The 21,063-nt window shown below is 52.4% G+C and overlaps 1 protein-coding gene across 1 annotated transcript; it reads left to right on the top strand.

The window, feature by feature from the left end:
• Positions 1-217: 217 nt before the first annotated feature.
• On the top strand, positions 218-17,254 carry CDX1 (caudal type homeobox 1). Its single transcript, XM_037801916.1, has 3 exons — positions 218-662; positions 15,698-15,843; positions 16,436-17,254. Exons 1-3 carry the CDS (start codon positions 218-220, stop codon positions 16,646-16,648), a joined length of 804 nt encoding a protein of 267 aa, XP_037657844.1. The 3' UTR covers positions 16,649-17,254.
• Positions 17,255-21,063: the final 3,809 nt, after the last annotated feature.

Consider the following 21,063-nt stretch of genomic DNA (forward strand, 5'->3'; position numbering starts at 1 on the left):
ACGGGTTTCCCCCTTTGATTCGCGGCCCGGAGGCTTCCCCCCGCTTTGAAATGCAAACCCGCCTCGGCTGGGGCCCGCCGCGGGCCAGGAGCTATAAAAGGCTTGGGTGGGGCGGGCGCGGCTGCAGGGCCGGCTAGTTCAGGTGAGCAGTTGCTCGTCGGGGCGCCGGCAGCGGCGGCTCCAGGGCCCAGCATGCGCGGGGGGCCCCGCGGCCACCATGTACGTGGGCTATGTGCTGGACAAGGATTCTCCCGTGTACCCCGGCCCCGCCAGGCCCGCGAGTCTCGGCCTGGGCCCGCAAGCCTACGGCCCCCCGCCGCCACCCCCCGCGCCCCCGCAGTACCCCGACTTCACCGGCTATTCTCATGTGGAGCCAGTCCCCGCTCCCCCTACAGCCTGGAGCGCACCCTTCCCTGCGCCCAAAGACGACTGGGCCGCCGCCTATGGCCCAGGCCCCGCGGCCCCCGCCGCCAGCCCAGCCCCGCTGGCATTCGGGCCCCCTCCGGACTTTAGCCCGGTGCCCGCGCCCCCTGGACCCGGCCCGGGCCTCCTGGCGCAGCCCGTCGGCGGCCCAGGCGCACCGTCCTCGCCCGAAGCGCAAAGGCGGACGCCGTATGAGTGGATGCGGCGCAGCGTGGCGGCCGGCGGCGGCAGTGGCAGCGGTAAGGACACTTCCCTCGGCCGGCGCCTCCGGACGGCTCCCCTGGCCACCGGCAGGTGCTAGGGCGCGGCCACGGCCGCCCCTTGTCTGACCTCTGCTCTGGCCCTGTTTCGCTTCCAGAGAGGGGGCCCTTCTTTCCACGCTGGCCCTGGAGGGCTGTTCTCTCGGCTCCCCTCTTCCCCCTTCCGAATCTCAGTCGGCCTGGGCTCTCTTTCTGTAAAAAAAAAGGGGGGAGCGGACTGAGACCCGGGGCAGTGGTTGCCTAGCAGAACCGGAAGTAGGATGCAGGTCCCCAGACTTTTATCTTTTGGCAACACAGGTTCTAGTCATCCTGGTCGTTTCTAGCACTGCTTATCCCAGCTCCAAGCAGAAGCTGCAAACCTGCCCCCAGAAGGGGTGATCCACTGCCCCTGCGTGAACCCGGGCAGGTCGGCAGGTTGCTTTCCTTTCCGAGTCTCAGTCTCCCCATCTGCACATTGAAGAGATTGATGGGTCATATCCTTTGGACTCAAAAAGAACCCTCTTTGGTTCGATTCGGGGGCCTTACCTTACCTCCCCAGGCCCTCCCTGAACTCTTGACCCTGGGGGAGGGGTAGGCAGGAGCAGTTGGGAAGGTGGCTACTGTTTGGCTCCTGAGCCTGAGAACCTCCTGCCCCCAGGCAGGCCTCTGATCCACCCTCTTCAAAGGCTGGAGAGGGGACAAGACAAAGGCCCAGCTTTAATGAGGGGCAGCCTGACCTCCTTTATGGGACCCCCTTTGTCATGTAACTGGCTGCGCCTTGCCTCAGTAGTGACTCCTGTTGGCCAGAAAGTGAGCGTGCCATCCCATTGTCCCAACTGTGTTTGGCCTGTCCTGACAAAGGCCACCTGGCCTTGGGGGCGGGAAGCTGGCCTGCCCACCCTTTGATGTCCGGCTCCTCCTCCCCTTCCCCCAGCTGGGAGTGAGCCTGGGACTTCCCCCACCTCCTCTCTCTCTCTCTCTCTCTCTCTCTCTCTCTCTCTCTCTCTCTCTCTCTCTCTCTCTCTCTTCAGCCCCCATCTCCTCCCCACACCCAGCCCACCCTGGGGCAGACGCTGGGGAGGAGTTGACCGGTAGCTACAGGTACTGGCTGTAACTGTCCCCCCACCCCGTCTTGGGAGTCACAGGGACACAAAAAAGGACTTCATCTCTGCCTGCAGGGAGATATAGGGGACCAGATCTCAGAGAACTGGGGTTTATGCCTCAGCTCTACCACTTGCTTACGAAATAATAACAGCTAATGTTTATGGACCAGGCTGTGACCTAAGAGCTTGCATGTATTAGTTCATTAAACTCTTATAAGAATCCACTTTCAAGAGGGGGAAACTATGGCATAGAGAGGTTAGAGGTTAAATAACTTGCCCAAGGCCATATATTCAGTAAGTGATGGGGCTGAGATTTGAACCCTAGCAGACTGAACACAGACCCTGGGCTCTAATCCTCTTATACAACAGCTTCTCTTAAATCTTTTCTGGGTCTCAATTTTGCCATCTGTGAAACGAGAAGGGGCAGAAGTTGTACAGTAGTCTGTACCCTTGTTTGGGTTACAAAAGGACCCTTTGAAAAATCTAATGAAAGGTACAAATCTTCCCCCTATAAAAAAAGTTACATAATTGGGTGAACAATTTTAGGGGTTTTGGAGACCCCCAGAAGCTTCCTCTATAAACCTTATACTACAGGCTAAGAACCCTGTAGTAGATTATAGGAGGTGTCCGGGGGCCCCAACCTCGGGATCCTACAGTTCTGTGTCTAGGACGCCCTAGAGAAGGAAGCCTGCTTTTCCTGCTCTTCTATTTGGTTGCTCCTTCCTCTGATCAGGCAGCTTTGGAAATGGATAGGGAGGTTCCCCATGGGTGGGGACTTGGAAAGAGGCCATCACTGTGCAAGGGGGAAGGGGTGGGCCAGTGGGGGTAGAGAACCACAACGAGCCCTGTGGGAGCTTCCAGGCTGTGTGATGTCAGGCAAATCACCTCACCTCTCTGGGCACCAGAACTACTGAACCCAGCTCAGCCTCTGGTCTCTGAAATCATTGGTAAACTGTTGTCCCTAGATAGACAGGGAGCCTCTGTCACAGAGGCAAAAGACTTTCTCCTTTTACTCCTAGAGAAAAGAGGGAAGGGCCAAGGGAGATTTGGGGGTTCCCAAGGCTACAGACAGGCTGCCCCAGCTGCTAGGTTCTGCCTAGGATACAGGAGCCTTGGACTTTTGGAAGCCTCTACCTATCTGCTGAGGCAATTGACTCTCACCAGTCTGTGCTCTTAGGGTGAGGTTAGGGCCCCTGTCTGGGAGGGAGGCAAAGCCCATTCCCTCTTTGATCTCAGTTTCTCCATCTGGGCATTGAAGGCACAAGGTCTCCAAGGGTGTTTCCTGATAATGCTGTTTAGGACAGCAGAGGTTAGGTCAGTGCCTGCACCAGAGCAGGTCTTATGGTATTTATTCAGCCTGCCTTCCTTCTTGGCCAGCCCCTTCTGCCCCCTTTTGAACCTCCAGCATTCTGGAAATATCTGAACTGGACAGTTAGAGACCAGACATACAGATGGGAAAACTGAAGCCTAGCGACTGTAAGGATTGTTCCAATTTCACACACGTGGAAGCTGAGTCAGTTTAAATGTTTCTTCTGGTTTTCCATTTCACTTAGGATAAAATCCACAGTCCTTCCTGAGGTCTACAAGACTGTACAGCTTCTGTGCCCTGCCTGCCTCCCTGACCTCCCCTTGCCCACCCTCCTCTTAGACACACAGCCCCAGTTACTCCAGCCTTATTTTAGTTCCTCAGACATGCCAAGTCTTTCTTCAGGTCCTGTGCATATACTGTTCCCTCTTCCTAGAAGGCTCTTTCCCCTGACTCTTTGCAAGCCTGGCTCTTTCTCACCCTTCAGGACATAGCTTAATGGTCACTTCCTCAGTGAGGCCCTCCACGATTTCCCTAACTGGGCTCCTTCCATATCCATCAATAACCTTTGCCCCTATTTCCTTCAGAGCAGTAAGCCCCATTTCAGTTTACTCACTTGTTTACTTACTTGTGTGTTCACCTATTGCCTATTCCCACCCATTCCCAGAGGCAAATGCCCATGTGGTCCAGAACCATGTCTATTTTATCTGTCACTACATCCCTAGCATAGCTCAGTGCATAGCATTTAATAGATGCTCAATAAATTTTATTGAATGAATCAACAGGGGAAGTGTGAGGAGAGTAAGACAACTCTAGGAGAAGAGGGGAGGCTTTGACACAGGTTTCTAAGGTCCAGGAAATCAAGAATATCCAGACATGTTCCTTGTCATGCCAGTGGAGAGTTCTCTGGACTCCCTTGGGGAATTGGAGTAGCAGAACCCCGACACCCCCCCCCAACTCCCCCCCACATCTCGTTAGTCACATGCTAAGGCCCAGGGCTAAAGCTCCGGCTCTACTCTAAGGAGAGGGCGAAGAAATTGGGGAAGATAAGGGACAGGCTGTTGGGCTTCAATCTATAAACAAAATATTAATTAGTTCCAAGTGATTAGTATCATTTGACTGTGCCCAGGATAGGAAATGACTACAAGGGATTCTATTCTTTTGTCTTTCCTCTTTGCATCTATAAATAGCGTTTTCACTAGGAAGGTTATAAATCATCCTTCTATCAAAAGTTCAGCCTCCAATTTCTTATGAATAAACATTGCTTCACCTGTTAATTGCCTGTTGGGGTGGCTAAGGTCCCACAGGGCAAGGGAATTGTTCACTCAAATGATGAGACTGTTGCATCAGGGTTTCGATCTTGGTCCAACCCCTTCAGCCTTCAGTTGGGGAAACTGAGGCCCAAGAAGAAGCTGAGCCCTCTTCTCTCTACCACAGTTCATGCCCACTGCCACAGTCACCAACCTGGCCTCTCACTTTCAACCTCTTTTTGCTACTCCAGCTGTCTTCTAAGCCACTGCCAGATTTGCCTTTTCAAGGCATTCCTCTGCTTAAGAGCATTCTATGTCTCCCTATTGCCGTAAAATAAAATTCAGTCCCACTTCTGTGACATTCAAAGCCCTCTTGACAACTGGCCCCAGCCCACTGTCTGCAGCCATTCTCCCACTAGTTTGCCTTGATGCAGAGATGCTATTATTGTGGACCGTTAAGAGCTGGGGCTCCTGATCTCAGGCCAGGAATTGCTTTCCTGCCCCCAAGCTCTGGTGCCCCAGGCAAGTTAACTTGGCTCATTTCCCTGAGCCTCAGTTTCTTCCACTGTAACATTAGGATCATCAGAATAGGATTGTACCTCGAAGCAATGGTCCCTGTAAAGCACAGCCCTGCTCCTGGCACACTTAGTATGACCATCTCTTCTGGCTCTAGGCAGGCACACCCCAGACACACCCCACACTCTCTGCCTCTCCAGTCTGGGTTCCTCACTTGCACTGCACTCCCTTCCCTCTCTTGCATCTACACCAATTCAAATGCTACTCCTCCATAGCCGCTTCCTCCAGGAAGCACTCCTGGATCCCTTCCTTTCCAAGCACTGTTTTAATGACATGGATCACTGGCTGTCTTCTTTCATCACCTGTTTATCCCCACCACCTACCATCTAGTATCACCTCAAGGACCAGCCTTAATCAGTCCCATCCTCCTCAGTGTGCCTTGCACATAGTGGAGGCTCAGGATAAAGCTAATAACCGTGGCATGGGCTGAGTCCTTACCAGGCACTGTGCCAAGAGTTCTGCATGTGTGATCTCACTTAAGCCTCATAACAACTCTGAGAAGTTTGAGGCTTTATTATTAGCCTCATTATACAGATAAGGTTAATGAGGCTCAGAAAGGGTAAGATGGCTTACCCAAACTCACACAGCTAGGATGTGGCAGCACAGGGTTCAAACACAGACTCTATAGCCCAAAAAGCATCTGTCAAATAAAGCAACAGGATCAGAAGCCTGAGACCCTCCGTCCCCCAACCCTGTGGTACATCCCAGAAGCTCAGGATGGGGGTTGGGGGGCAGGAGGCCAGTCAGAGGTGGGCTCTAAGAGGCTGGGAGAGGGGGAGGGGTGGCTGGGGTGGGAGACAGCAGGGCCCAGGCTGTTTAAAAGTGGTTCTTGAGGCAGAAGCCATGTTTGACACCTCATCTCTCAGATGTAGCTGGGAAGGGGAATGACCCAGTTAGAAAGAGGCAGAAGGCTTTTTTTGGTTGGGTGGTTTTTTTTCCTCCCCTGCTTTGGCAGATATTGCATCCTGGAGCTTAGGAAATGATTCTGAGGGTCCAAAATGGCTTTGTTAGCACTGAATTATCCGTGGGAAGTTACCTTAATTGGCTGCCCTCTCAAGTTTATGTCTGGTTGCTTTTGAAATTTCAAAGCAACATTTATGTCTGGAGTCAAGTCCATCTCCATATTAAACCCTCCCCAGCCATGCTTACCTCTCAAGCTTATGGGGGCACCCCACATGATCCCCCTGAATTAACAGACACGGGGAACAGCGATTGGTGAAAGCCCAGGGTGCTGCTCCTGGCTCAACACCCTCCACTGTTTCCCTTTGCTTTTGGAGTCAAATCCAAACTCCTCACCCCAGCACTCAGGGCTCTGCTAGCCTGTAACCTCATCTTGTGTATCTCCTACTCATTCATTCATTCATTCATTGAGGCAGGCAGACAGGCAGGCAGTGATGTTCTCTGAGTTGCTCTTTGTGCCAAATGCTCTTCTAGGTGCTGCAGATACAGCCTGGGCAAAGCAAAAGGATCCACCCTCAGTCAGGTCCTCCCTGCCTCTCTATGCTCCTTCCTGCCTCAGGGCCTTTGCACATGCTGTTCTCGTTTTCTGGAATATTCTTCCCCATTCTTGACATGGCAGCCTCCTTCTCAACCTTCAAGTCTTGGTTTAAATGCTACTCCTCCAGGAGACTGCCCTAAAGCTAAGTAAAGCGGGTTTCCCCTGCCTGCCAGCTTAGTCTGCCTCTCAGCTCCTAGCTTGCTTTCCTTCAAACTGCTAATCACAATTTGTAATTATTTCATTTGTTTGTTTTAATCTGACCTCCCTCCAGTGAAAGGGAGAATGAACTACCCTAACATATAAGTACTGAGCATCTACCATAGTAATAATGATATGAACTAACATCTACTGAGCACTCAGCATGTGCTCAGCATTTTATCAGATGCAGGTATTTCTGACCCCTGTGCAGTGCATTTCCCATTAATTAGTGGTTTGGATTAAGGCTGCGGGAGCAGTGGAGATGGGAAGAAGCATGCCCTTCGGAGTGAGCTGACCAGACTGATGGACTGACTGTGGGGAGCAAGGAAGAGAGGGCTCCAGGGTGCCACCTACACTTTCAGCCCGAGTGGCTGGATGGAGTGGACTGAGATGAGGAAGATGGGAAACAGCAGGTTTGTGTTGCGTATTCAACAAGGACTCATCAAGGACTCACTGGGTGCCAGGCGCAGTGGTAGGTGCTGGTTGAGTAAAGAGGCATGCCCCCCCATCACGGTGCACACCAGGAGCCAAGGTCACCGAGCAGGCTAGGGTGTAGAAAAGGGCCCCTCCCTGCACCTCCTCCCCCAATGTGAGATGTCAGGACTCAAGGCTGCAGAGGATTAGACAGGGGCCTCACTTCCCGATCGGAGAGGACAGCCAGGAGGCAGCAGTGGCCTGGACAATCTACCAGGAAGCAGTTCAGAGAAGTCCTGAGTTGTTCATCCTTGGAGAGGACCTTGAACGATTGCTGTCTACAAGTCTTGGAAGGGCTGTCCTGGACCAAGGGAGCAGGCTTATTTTTGGTGCCCCTGTGGAAAAACCTAGGAAGACTGTAAATGGGTGGTGGATGCAAGAATGACTGCTTTGAAGACAGGGCAAGCACAGTGTGGTAGGGTGTGCCCCGCAGGGGTGGGCACCGGCCCTTGCTAGGAGTTTGGTCTAGCAGCATTGAGGCTAGATCTTTCTGTGACGATGGAAATGCTCTATGTCTGTGCTGTCCAGTAGGGCAGCCACTAGCAGCATGTGTCTCTCACACGGCCACAGAACTGAATTTTAAGTTTTATTTAATTCATTGACTGACATTCAAATAGCTACATGTGCTGGTGGCTCTCAGAGGGGACACTGCAGGACATCCCTCTCAAGAGTTCTTAAGATGGCAATCCATTCCAGATGGGCTCCTTGTTCTCCACTGAGGAATCTCTTTTGGCTCCCTCCTTTCTGCAGTCATCTTCACCATCATCATCATCCTCCTTCTTATCATCATGGCTAGCTTTTATTGTTAGAGGGTCACAGCTCATCTCCATACCAACCATAAAAAGAAAGCATTCAGGCCTTCATTTTACAGGTGAATAACCTGGGATTCATAGAGGTTGAGTGACGTGCCAGGGTGATGCCATGGGCACATGGCCTGGCTGAGTTAGAACCATCAGGGCTATCTGATGACTCTAAAGTCCCCGTCCTCTTCACTGCCTCCCAAAGGCAGGTCAGATTGTTGACCTTGATGAAGAAGATAGGCAAGAGATGATACAAAGGTGGCCCAGGAGGCGGGAGAGAGGGAGGGGGACAGTGCAGCAATGACTGAGGATGATGGTGGGGAGAAGCTCAGGGCTCCTGTACATGGCTGGCCTGGCCACTTCCTTCCCCCCTGCCAGCCTCGGGTCAGCTCCAGGCCTTGAGTGTAGAGCGATGGTAGAGCAGCCTGGGACCGGGCTCAGGAAAGGACTGAATCAGCCAGGGTGGGGACCCAATGGTGAGCCCTGCAGAAAGCCTCACGGCCCAGGAAGGGGAGAGGGTATCCACCCATCACAGAACTGGGGAGGCCCCAACCCCTGGTAGTACAGATGGTGAAACAGGCCCAGATTGGAGATCACATGTCCAGCTGGCAGCCGGGCCAGATCTCCCCACTCCCAAGCCAGCGGGTTCTTTCCCCTGCGGATCCCCATCAGGCGACATTCCTCCCTCTCCCAAGGGATCTGTCTAACGTCCACTTCTGCAAATAGCTCAGTTCTCGTTTTCGTCTCTATAACTCTCTGCCCTTTACAAATTGCTTTCACATCCACTGTGATCACTGGGGTAGGGAAGCCCAGAGAAGTTCAGTCACTCTTCCTGTTCTCCAGCTGAGGATGACCAGAATGGACCACTCCCCAGGTCTCTGCCTCCAGGCAAGATCTGTGAACTCATTCCAGCCCTTTCCAAGTCTCAGCACTGAGTTTCAGGCTGCTAAGATCAAGCCCCTCACAAGAAGCACTGCCCCCTTGGGGCTGCCCCACTCGCCACCACTCTGCAGCCCTGTCACATATATTATGTGGATACCACCTCACGTATTTTATATCAAAATTATTTGCAGGCTCAGCATATTTGCAACTCTTTCCTCCTCAGCAAATATCCTGAAAAAAAAAAAAAAAAAAAAGCCCACCATCCTTTCAATTCAGTGCATCTCCCTTTCCTTCCCCACTCCAGTTTCTATGTGTTTCTGTCTCCTCACAGCAGGCCAGATCAGGGGTCATGCTCTCCATTCAACAGGTGGGGGTGCTGAGACCCAGAGCGGGCAAAGGGCTAGCCAAGGTCCCACCCCGGGGCCATGGGGGACAGGAAACCAAGGCTGGAGTGTTTTCCCCCAGGGGCTCTCCCTCAGCCTCTACCAGGTGCTGGGGAGGTATTGGCCAGGTGACACCTGGACTCCTGGGTAGAGGGAGGAGACGGTCGTCTCTGCACTCCTGAGCCTGTCCTGTCTGTCCCACCCCTTCCCTCTGCCTACTGGCTCTACAGCTACCCTCAGTAAGTGTCATAACAACCTCTCTGGACCTGTTTCCTCTTTGGAAAAGCAGGGACACTTTGCAGTAGGAGTCTTTGGCCACCCTATTCCATTCCCTTCCCTGGGTCCCCCCTCCTGCCAAAGACCCCATGGCTTACTCTTCTGTTTGTAATCCCTAGACTGGCACCAAGACGTGGAGGAGCTCCCTGTCACCTCCTGCCCCACCAATGTGGTGTCTGTGAGATTGGGCTGGAGGATGTGCAGGGAAGGCCCTCCCTGTGGATGCTGCCAAGGGGTGGTGGGCAGCGAGAGGGTCTGGTCCTTAAGGGAAGACTCAAGAGATACACAGAACATCAGAGTCTAGAGGGCCCTAGGAGCTGGCACCCCAACCCACTCCTGGTGCACAAGGGGAAACTGAGGCCCAGAGAGAAGAAGGGATTCATTCAAGGCTACACAGCCAGATGGCACAGAACTGGGACCAGGAACTACTTACCCCAGCTGGTAGTTCAGAATTTCCTGAGGGGTCTTGTAAAGGTGGCAGGGAGGCTAGGATGTGTACATCGCGGGTGGAGCCTGGGAATATGTATTTTTAACAAGCTTGCCCATGTGTGCCTGCGTGCATGTGTATGTTTTGTGGGGGAAGTGGGGGATTTTGAGACACAGCCGGTTAGGGCTGGACCACCCAGGGAGAAGTCAGGGAGGATTCGGAGTTGGATTTATGTTCCAGTTCTGAGGGCCACAGCTGGCAGTGTCATCTCCCAGGGCCACAAACCCAGCAGGAAGAGGGCAAGGAAGCACTGACCCCGGAGGCCATTTGATTTTCCCGGAGCCACCACCCCGTCCTGGGGCAGAGGCCACACTCTGAGCTTGCCCAGAGGGCTGGATGGGAGGCCCCACCGCAGGCCTCCATGGTTCCTGTCCCCCATCCTCCATCTGGGAAGGCCCTGTGTCTAGACTTGACGAGTGGGAAGTCGGTCTTGGAATACTTTCGGCAACAATAACAAACACAATCAGATAATCAACAAACGTTGGGAGCTTTCTGTTTCCAAGTTGGAAGGTCCCTTATAAATAAACAGTCACGTCCAACACACCCCCCAGTGCACAGATCCATTTCCTGGCATTCCTGCCAGCTGGTCACGCCACCACTATTGGAAACGAGTAAGATCTGCCTTCCCAGCACACCTACCACGTGCCAGGCACTGTACTCGGCCTTGTCCACCCATCTCGCCTGAGGCCCTGTACCCCTGTAAGGGAGATCTTACACTGACTAATGGGTTCCGCTGCTGTTTCTGAGACTGGACAGACCTTGATTTGAATCCCACCTGCCAGATGTGTGACCCTCTCTGAGCCTCAGTTTCCTCATCTGTAAAATGGGGATAATAGTTGCACAACCTCATGGGCTGTTGAGAGAGGCATGCAAAGTGCCTGGCACATGAACACATTGGCTGTTATTATGATAATAATTATCCCCATTTTACAGATAGAGAAAATGAGGCTCAGAGAGGTGAGGTGACTGACCTGGGCCACCCAGCCCACGAGAAGCTGCACTGCACAGTCCCAGAGGTATGCTTGCCCAGACTCCCACATGTCAGGATCATCTGGGGAGCTATTCAAATATCAAATCCCTGAGCCCCATTCCAGCACCACTGAATCTGAGTTTCAGGGGTCAGAAATCTGGACTTTTAAAAAAGCTCCTCTGGTAGTTCTGAGGCTACTGGTCAGGCCTTTGGAGTCACTAGCCTGTAGCTTCCCAGGGTGTCTCTTCTGTGCCTGTTTTGGGGGGATGCAGCCTGATTTATGCAGATGGGCCATTCCATGCACACCTGAGCCAGAGCAAAGAGAAAGCGCTTCATTTGGGTTAGTTATCCATGGCTCTTCCACTCTGGGCTCATCCCTGAAGAGCTGGAGGATCCCCCCTCCCTCACTGGCATCTGGCCCAGAGGGTTACTCATCAGGTGCCTGGGCGTGGCCAGCCCCTCATCAGACACCTGTTACAGGAGCCTGGACTTCCCCCGATCCCCTGCATCCCAGGGGCCTGTAAATCATTCATCCCAGGCCCCTCTCCTGGCCCCGCCACTCTCACGCACCTCCCTGCTCACTCCCTCCCTGGGTCCCAAGGTGACACAGGTGCTCCTGGGATAGGGCAAGGGGAGGGAGGCCTGGGGCAGGTGGGAGTTCTGGGCCAGAGGCAGGATTGGAGCCCAGGGTTCCAGAAGGTCATTAAAAATACCAAGTCACATCTACACATGATAAAAATTTAAACATCACCAAGTCTCCCTCTACCTCTGGCCTCCAGGTTCTGGTTCCTTTCCCCAAAGGTAGCCTCTATTATTGGTTTGTATATCCTCTCAGAGGAAACAATATGGGTGCACAAACGTGCGTGTATATGCACTCCCTCCTGTTTTTACACAAAAATGGTAACCTACTATTTGTACCATTTTATGTTTTGCTTTTTTTTGCTTGCCAATTTATCTTAGAAATTGCTCCCTGTTGGTAGCTATGGAGCCTTCTAATTTCTTTTTGATGACTGTGTAGTGCTTCTCTCTGTGGATGTGCCATTGCTTCCTTAGCCAGTTTCCTATGTGTAGACATTTACATTGTTTTTGGTCTTGTGCTATTAGAAACAGTTACAGCTCCAGGCATTTATCTGTGCAGTCAATTCCTGGGAGTGGAACTCATAGGTCAAAGGGTATATGCATTTTAAATGAGGCTCAATGTCGTTCCAAGAAGGATGTCCACTTATCTCTCCCTGCACAGCATATGGGATTCCTTGGTTCCCAGGCCACGCAGCACAATATCAACATTGATTCTTTGGCAGAGCCATTTTCTTAGCAATAAAACTGTGTGCTTCAAACAGCTCCACCAGAGCGAAGTTGGCCAATGAGCTCCTGAGCCCCCAGCCCCTCCCCAGGACCCAGAGAAGGGGTGTCGGCCCATGGGCCAAGTCTTCACTGGTTGCCAGGCCAGGACAGAGAGGAGTCATCGGGCAGTGGAAGCCCACCCTCCTGCGTCATCCCCTGGCTCCACTCTGGGGAGAGCCAGGCTGGAGGTGGAAGACCTGAGTGCTAGTTCATCCCACCAGCAGGCAGGAGACCTTCAGCCTCAAGTGACCCCCTCTATGAAGTGGCTGTCATGGGGCCACACCTGCCCCTCAGAAGGGGTGGGGGTGAAAACCGGATGCCTGAAAGAAAGGGGGTTTCGGCCTCCCTGGTTATGACCCTCAGCCTGAGGTTTGGGTGGGTAGGGAGACTCATCTACTGCCTCAGGCCTGGGTTCCCCCAGACATCCAGCCCCAGCTCCAGTTGGGGCTCTCAGGGGGCTGCTTCACTGTGGTCTGGGCCTTCCCTTCCCAGAAGCAGAAGTGGGGGGAGTGGGTCTGCTGTGTGAGCTGCATGGGCCCGACACACGATGGGGTGAGGAGCTGTGGACATGAGGCCAGAGCCTTGGGCACATCCTGCCTGGGGCTTCAGTGACCCAGACTGTACAGGCTCACGGGGCATCTCTCTCTCTTTTTTTTTTTTAATGTAATTTTATTGAAATATATTCACATACCATACAGTCATTTAAAGTGTACAATTGTTCACAGTTTCATCATATAGTTGTACATTCAACACCACAATTTTTGAACATTTTCATTACTCCAAAAAATAAAAATGAAAATAAGAATAAAAATAAAAGTAAAAGAGAACACTCAAAACATCCTATATCCTCCCTCATTTACTTTTTTTTAATTTTTAAATTGAAATATATTCATATACCATACAATCATCCATGATGTATAATCAACTGTTCACAGTACTATCATATAGTTGTGCATTCATCACCACAATCAATTTTTGAACATTTTCATTACTCCAAAAAATAAAAACGAGAATAAAAATAAAAGTCAAAAGAACATCCAAAACGTCCCATACCCCCTCCACCATATTATTCATTTACTTTTTGTCCCCATTTTTCTATTCATTTGTCCATACACTGGGAAAAGGGAGTGTGAGCCATAAGGTTTCACATTCACACGGTCACACAGTGTAAGCTATATAGTTATATGATCGATGGGGCATCTCTTATTTGAATCTCAGGCTACCACGTAACCATTCTGAACCACTGTCTCTTCATCTGTAAAATGGAAGGCGCCGCAACTCCCATGACCCCTATGTCTTCAGCTTAGTGAACCCCGTGGTGACATTAGGCAGAACTGTTTTTGAGCTGACATGAGGTTTTCTAGGTCAAGGAGGGGCCCGCTTGGAGCCAAGGCCTCAGCAGCCACTCCCTCAGCCCTTGGCTGGGGCCAGGCTTGGCCAGGGGCCGAGGCTGTCCCGTGCTGCACTAGGCAGCCGGACTGAGGGCAGTTGGTGTAGCAGCATCCAGTTTGGTTTCGCCACTCTGGCAGGAAACCCGGAGAAAAGCAGCCCAGGAACATCTGCTGTCTCCTGCTCTCCACAAAACCATTTGGCTCCGGGGAGCCCAGTGGCTGTCCTGCCAAGCTGCGTGGGCTTGGGGGAGGGGGTAGGGGCAGGAGTGGGGGGTGGTTGGTGCAGGGGCACTGAGGGACAGGCGGGCCCAGTCTGTGACCCAGGGAGGTGAGGGCCGGGCTGCTGTGGGAGCACCCTCACCGGGTGGAGGGGGTCAGCGGTTACTCCGAGATGTGCTCTGCCCTGGTCCTATGCACTGGTGGGTCTAGAAGTTGCTTGCATGTGCCTCCTATTCATAGCCACATGCTCAGCTTCTTACAAAGGAAACTGGTTTTCAGCCAGGCCCCCACACTAGCCCAGGCCAAGCATGACTCTTGATATTCTCTCCAGACAGACCTCTGATCCCAGCCCTGACATTAACCCTGGATGATCCTCAAACCCAATTCCTGGCCCCAGGCTGAGCCCCAGATGCAAGCCAAACCTCCGCCTCTCCCCGGGGTTATTGCAGGTCTGCCTGGGCTTCGCCCTGTCTCTGGTCAATCTGTTCTCCACCCAGCAGTCAGAGTAATATTAAAACCTAGCTCGGGCCTCATCCCTTCTCTGCTCAGAACCCTGCAATGACTCCCAACCCAGACAGAGTAAAAACCAGTTCTTTCATTGGCTGGCAAGGCCCAACCTGACCCCTCTGACCTGTCTCCTGCTCCTCTCCCCCTTGCTCACTGCAGCCCAGCTGCACCAGCCCCCTCGCTGGTTTGCAAACATGTCAGATGTCAAACATGCTCCCACCTCAGGGCCTTTGTACTTGCTGTTCCCTCTACCCGGAACTCCCTTCCCACATATCTGCATGGCTCTGTCCTTCGCCTCCTTTAGATCTTTGCTCAACTCAGTAAGGCCTTTCCTGATCACTCAAGCTGAAATTTCAACCCCTTCCCTAAATTTCCAGTCCTCCTTCTTTGCTTCATTTTTCTCTGAAAGACTTAACATCAGTTAAGATATTTGGTGGTGGTGTTGGCCTCCCTTCGCTAGAACTAAGCTAATGCTTCAGGGATTTTTATTTTGCTCACTGCCGTACCCCAGTACCTGGCAGGAGCTCAGTAAATATTGGTAGAAGGAACAGAGTCACTCCTCTCTGTGACTCTCAGGTTCCCTGGGACACAGGCAGGGGCTGGACAGCAGGGCGTGGGTGCAGACCAGTCCCCAGCATCTGGTCCAGGCCCAGCTCAGGGGGTGGTGGCCAGAGCTAGGGCCTCCTGAGGCTCCTGACGGGTCCTGAGGTCCACCAGCAAGCCCGTCCTTCCTTGTCAGGACACTCCCTCCTGCTCGCCTTCTCATGCACAGGAGAAAGAACAGCTGGCACTCGTTAGTCTGAATTGACCCTTGCCTGCCAGATGGCCCCTCCAGGTCACAGGGGTTCAAACCTGTAGTGTGAGGCACCCCAAATCAGAACCACCAGGGGAGCTTGCTAAAAATGCAGATCCCCAGCTCTTCTCTCAGGCCTTCTGATTAAAATGGTTAGAGATGTCTGGGAAGCTGTTTTTTTTGTTTGTTTATTTTTGTTTTTTTTTTTTTACAAGCTCCCCAAGAGAGCCATGTACAGCTGCCTTTGGGAACTGCTGGTTCAGAGCTGGTGGAGCTGGAGCTGGCCAGCAGAGCAGGGCTTTGGGTCCGGAGACCTGGCCTGAAGGTCCAGCTCCATCAGCAACCTACTGGGTAACCCCGAGCAAAGCTGCTTCCCCTTACCCTCTCTGAGCCTCAGCCTCTCCTTCCATAAAATGGGCATGAGAGTGGCATTTACTTCCCAGGTTGTCAACTCCGGGCTGGGGTGTAGTTCTCTTCCTACCCTGGGGTCTTCCCTCAGTGGTGCGTGGATTGTTTTTCCTACGAGGAGCCTTCCTCCTCGGGACTCACCTCCCCTCCTGGCCCCCTCTGCTTTTCAGGTAAGACCCGGACCAAGGACAAGTACCGCGTGGTCTACACTGACCATCAGCGCCTGGAGCTGGAGAAGGAGTTCCATTACAGCCGTTACATCACCATCCGGCGGAAATCAGAGCTGGCCGCCAATCTGGGGCTCACTGAACGGCAGGTGTGTGGGACCCCCCCCCCACCCCAGCCAAGGGAGCAACTGGGGATCTGGACTCCAGACTGCCAGGCATATTATGGAGTGTTAAGGGAGGAGAACAGAGAGGCTGAGCCTTCTGGCTATAGTCACACAGCACAGCAGAAACTGGGCTGCTGCCACCCTCCCTCTCTCCCATCAAACACAGTATCCCTGCCTCAAACAGGAGGAGAAGGGGGATCTGATTAGCTTTAGGCTACAGCAGGCTATAATTAGTTCTGTAGGAGGAATGTGTGCTGTTTAAATCTAGAGGAGGGGGCAGTCACAGGGAGAACAGGGAAGGCTTCCTGGAGGAGTGGACATTAGAGCATGGCCTTGGAAGATGGGCAGGATCTGGCCATAGAAATAGAGAGAAGCTTATACAGAAGGGTGTCTCAAGGGTGGGGGAGAGTGGTCTAGAAGGGGAAAGCATGTTCAGGGTCCATGAGGTCAGGGGAGCTGAAGCACGAGGGAGGCCTCGAAAGCCACATCAAGGAATATGAGTCTCAACAATCTCCCTCTCCTCCTCCTTCAGTGGTGCTCCATCTCCCCACTCCATCTCTGTTCTCCGACCCCACAGGTGAAGATCTGGTTCCAAAACCGGCGGGCAAAGGAGCGCAAAGTGAACAAGAAGAAGCAGCAGCAGCAGCAGCAGCCCCCACAGCCACCACCGCCAGCCCACGAGGTCACCCCCACCCCAGCAGGGCCACCCCTGGGGGGCCTGTGCCCCAGTTCTGCCAGCCTCCTGGGCACCTCCTCCCCTTTGCCTGTCAAGGAGGAGTATCTGCCGTAGCCCCGTGCCCAGCCCGCTGGGAGTCCGGGAGGCCCAGTCTGGTCCCAGCCCTGCCACTGACCTTCTGGATGACCTTGGACAAGCCACCCAGCCACTCACTGCATCCTCTTGGCCCATCTGTGCAGTGAGCCTGTTGGATAAGGAGCTCTTGGGGTGGGGGGCAGATAAGGGAACCCAGAGGGAGCTTTCTCAATCCCCAGAGGGCTGGGTGAGGGGCCAAAACAAGGCCCTGGCCCCATTTTCTGCTCCATAGGTTCAAGGGATGGGGTGGGAGGCCATTCCAGGGACCAGACACCCTGGAGAAAGGGGAAGGAGCTGAGAGAAAATGGAAGGCTTGCAGACCATCACCCGAGCTGGGAGGAGAGTGATCAGCTCGTTCCTGCCTCTTCCTGCAGCCCACTTCCACGCGCCCCATCCTAACGTGCCCTGCACCCACTCTAGGCCAGATGCTGAGCACAGAGCCCACAGGATTGGGCCTGAGGAAGAGGCTCTGTGCGCCACCCTCTCTGGGTCACAGAACCATTGTCAGTGGGTCCCCCAGATAGGGAGGGAGGGAGGGTCCTGGAGGGGCAGAAGGGGGCAGAACCAACCCTGCCAGGTTTCTGTCACCCACCAGGCTGGCCATTGGAGGACTTTCTCTGGACCAAGTAGAGCTCGCAGCTGGGCAAATGTTGTACATAGAGCAGAATTTCTCTGATGCAGCTTCAAAAATAAATTTTTTCTCTTTTAAAAAATGTATAACATCATTATTCATAGCATTAAAGAAAATGCTAAAGAAGAAGAAGTCACCCTCCCCTTTCCCTAAAACTGCTCATTCCCTACAAGTCTTTATAGACCTACGACAAGGTCATCCTTAAAATGCATTTGAAAGATCAAAGCTCAAAGCTTTGATTCTTGTTAGAGTAAGTCTATGAGACTATGTACAATTTTGAGTCCATTTTGTAAGTGGCATCATCAGACTCAATACATTTCAATCCTTTGAAATGTTCATAGACTTTCAGTTCAGGTTTCTCTTCCCACAGACGACATTCATTGGGCACCCCCATGTGCCAGGCATGGCTGGGCCCCGGGAACACACAGCCTGTGCCCTCCCCCCACCAGAAGCCCAGTCCAGTGGGAAAGACCATTCTGTACACGGATGACACTAATCCAACAGGATAAGGGCCAGTGGAGCCATGCTGTGGGCACCAAGGGAGGGAGTAGAGCCAGCTCCCAGCCCATCCTGGAGGGTCTGGAATACCTCCTGAAGGACGAGCTATTCGAATTGGGACTTTCAGCCAAGAAGGGAAGAAAGGTAAAAAAAAAAATGAAATAAATTTTTAAAGAGCAACATAAATTTAAAATATAATTTTTTTAAACTTTGGGAGAAGCTGCCGTCCTTAATTCCCTTCTAGAGGTGGGCAAGAGTCTGAGCCCTGGAGCCTCCTCTCCCTAGAGGGCTGCCTGCCGTGCCAGCTGCTTGCCCCCTCTGTTTACTGTTCTGGGAGGTGGCTGGGTCATAAAAAGTGTGCGCAGCCTGCCTGCCATTGCCCTTTGCTCTCAGGGCACATGACAACAGCGCATGAGGTGGAGCCAGTCCCGGCACAGGCCCCTGAAGAGCAGCAGGTGCTTCTCTCCTCCTCCTGGTGGCTGGAGACAGCCATGGTTTCACCTACACTACGGCATGGGACCCAGATGGTACCAGAGGAAGGGACCAGGGTTCCAAGAGTAGAAAGAGAGGGTTGGTGGAACAGTGACTGTGAATATAGTTTTCTGATCTTAAAACACATTTGCTGTGTGACCCTAGGGTAAATGCTTTCCCTTTCTGGGCCTCTGTTTTCCTGGCTGTCAAACTAGTGAATTTGCCTACCAAGAAGAAATAGCCGTGGTCAAGTAAATTTGGGAAGCCCTGCAGACTCAACTCCTGGGAGAGTTATAGTGGTTCATTAGCACATCAAAGGCTTTGACAAGTCCCACAGCAAAGAAATCCTTAGAATTTTCTTTAATCCAGCATTCTCCACACTTCCCTACCCAGGAGTCCCCTACTAGCATCCCATTGAATACACACTAAGAGATGTTCTGGGCTGGAGGGCCATGCCTTCAGCTGTGACCCAGGGTTTAGTAGAAGGTTTTGTTGCCAAGACAGTTGGGTTCCAACACGACTATTTCCAAGCTGTAAGATCTCAGGCAAATGACTGAGCTTCTCTGAACTTCAGTCTCCTCATTGTCAACTGAACAAAGCACTCTACCCCATCCCACAGTTCTGTTTAGCACAGGGCCTCATACAAAGTCCATGCATATGTTTTAACCACTGGCTCATGGGCCTGTTGCATCCTAGTGCAAGAGGCTGGCAGACCTGACTGGTGTCCTAACCACTCCCCACCACCCAGTGCTAAGGACGCTGGTGGCTGCAAAGATCTGAAGCAGGACAAGAGAAGACTTCTGCCTGGCTGAATGGGTGAGCTGTGTGTGGCTGCTGTCCACATGGGAGCTCAGGGTGTTTGATGGCACCTACAGATCAAGTTGGTGATCACCTGTCAATTGCTGTTTGAGCTCCGTGAAAATGGGAACTTCTACCTAAGAGAACTTCCAAGCAGTGCAATAAGCTGCTTGTGAGGTAGTAAGTTCCCTGTCACCCAAAGAGTTCTACCAGAGGCTGGGGTGTTGTAATGGCTTGGAGAGGGACTGACCCCTAAGGTCTCATCACATCCTGCAGCCACCAGCGTGCTAAGAGCTATTCCAGCCTTCCTATCTGGAATGGCCAATGCTGCTTTGCAGATGGTGATTTTATGCTTCCTGGTTCCCTTTCCCATAACCACAGAACCAGAGACAAAAGCAAAGATCATTTGAGTCCTGATACAACAAGTGTTCCCTGGGCACTGGCTGGGTGGCAGGCCCCACGCTGGTGCTGGAGACAGGATCCAGACAAAAATCAAATCTGGCTTGGCCCTGGAAGGTCCACAGCCTGGTCATGGCGGCCTCTAATGAACCAGAAATATGCACATCAGCATTATGTTCTGTATACAATGTCAGATTACATGGAAGCCTAAACCCCACTTTGAGAAACTTAGCCTCAAGGAGAAGCCAACCCCATCCTTACCAAGAGACTGGTATGGGCCAAGCAGCGCAGGCCTCAGATCAACTCTAGGGAGAGGCTCAGGGTTGGGAGTGGAGAGTTCCCATAGAGGGTGCGTGCGTGCGTGCATGCATGTGCGTGTGTGTGTGTGTGTGTGTGTGTGTGTGTGTGTGTGTGTGTGTATGTGGCAGGGGGTGTTGAACAGGCTGTGATGGGGGAGGGCAAGAGCACTGTGGAGCTCTGAGGAAGCCGACCTGGCTCCGGGTGAATGAGATGTCCAGGCAGCGGGATCAAGAACCGATGCAGAACCGGGGAGCACAACCTGTTGGGGGAGGCCTGGGACAGGGCACCCTTAGAGAGCAATCCCATCCCAGTGCGGCTGCTCCAGAACCACTTTCTCTGAATCACACCAGATGGACTAGCAGTCTGGAACCTCGTTTTTCACAGTCACCACTTGCGGGTGTAGCAAAACACATGCTCTACAGTAATAAAATCTGAACGTTAAAGCAAATTAAAAATGTTTATTTATATGCATTTAAAAATATCTCCCTATATAATAAAAGGAAGCACATTTTCATCTAATACTTTCCTTAAATCAGCGCACATCTCCATTTCACTTCTGGTCTGATGTGAGCCCAGGAAAAATACTGAGAGAGAAAGGGGGAAAAAAAAGAGAGAGACAGACAGACAGGAGAAGAGAAGGAGAGAGAAAGAAAAGGAGGAAAACGAGAGTATTTACCAGTTTGAATTGCTAAGTAGCTATTTTGCCAAATAGTACCCCATCTCCCTTTGGAATGAGTGAAGAGGATGATGGTGGCAGCAATTGTCAAATGTGCTTGGTAGCTGAACTCATGGCTAGCTGTATGATTATAAAATTGGGGCTTCAGTGGGTAGATTGACTTATGTGGACAATATGTTGTGATGAGTAGCTTCTAGAAAATCTTTGGTTTTCTTTATTTGTTTTATGAAACTACAACCTTTCCCCAAAGGGGCCATGGTGAAGGGAAGGGAGGATTGCAAAAGGTGTGATCTGGAAGTCATTGCCTGGGTGGGGCCACACTCCTAGATTCCAGAAACAGCCATGCTCCTCCTTTTCTGAGTGATTTTGTAAGTCTCACCCTGCTCTGGGCCTCAGTTTACCCATCTCTAAGGCATAAGCCTGGACCCATTTGCACCGCACAGCCCCAGGGATGGCCACTTGATGCTCACGGAAGGCTCAAGTCCTGGCCCTGTTCCCCACCCACTCCATTTTCCCCATTCCCCCAGACTGGACTCCCCTCAGGCTGGGTCTACAAGCTGGGGAGAGCAGGAGCTGCTGGGAAGGGGCCACCAAGAGGCCAGTCTTCCAGGGTTTCTGGGG

The sequence above is a fragment of the Choloepus didactylus genome, chromosome 13, assembly GCF_015220235.1.
Source record: "Choloepus didactylus isolate mChoDid1 chromosome 13, mChoDid1.pri, whole genome shotgun sequence".
Taxonomy (NCBI): Eukaryota; Metazoa; Chordata; class Mammalia; order Pilosa; family Megalonychidae; genus Choloepus; species Choloepus didactylus.

Excerpts from the sequence above, each read along its gene's own strand:
- CDX1 (XM_037801916.1), top strand. The coding sequence starts at position 218 with ATGTACGTGGGCTATGTGCTGGACAAGGATTCTCCCGTGTACCCCGGC. Across the intron at positions 663-15,697 it reads CGGCGGCGGCAGTGGCAGCG|GTAAGACCCGGACCAAGGAC; the intron begins GTAAGGACACTT and ends TCTGCTTTTCAG. Across the intron at positions 15,844-16,435 it reads TGGGGCTCACTGAACGGCAG|GTGAAGATCTGGTTCCAAAA; the intron begins GTGTGTGGGACC and ends CCGACCCCACAG.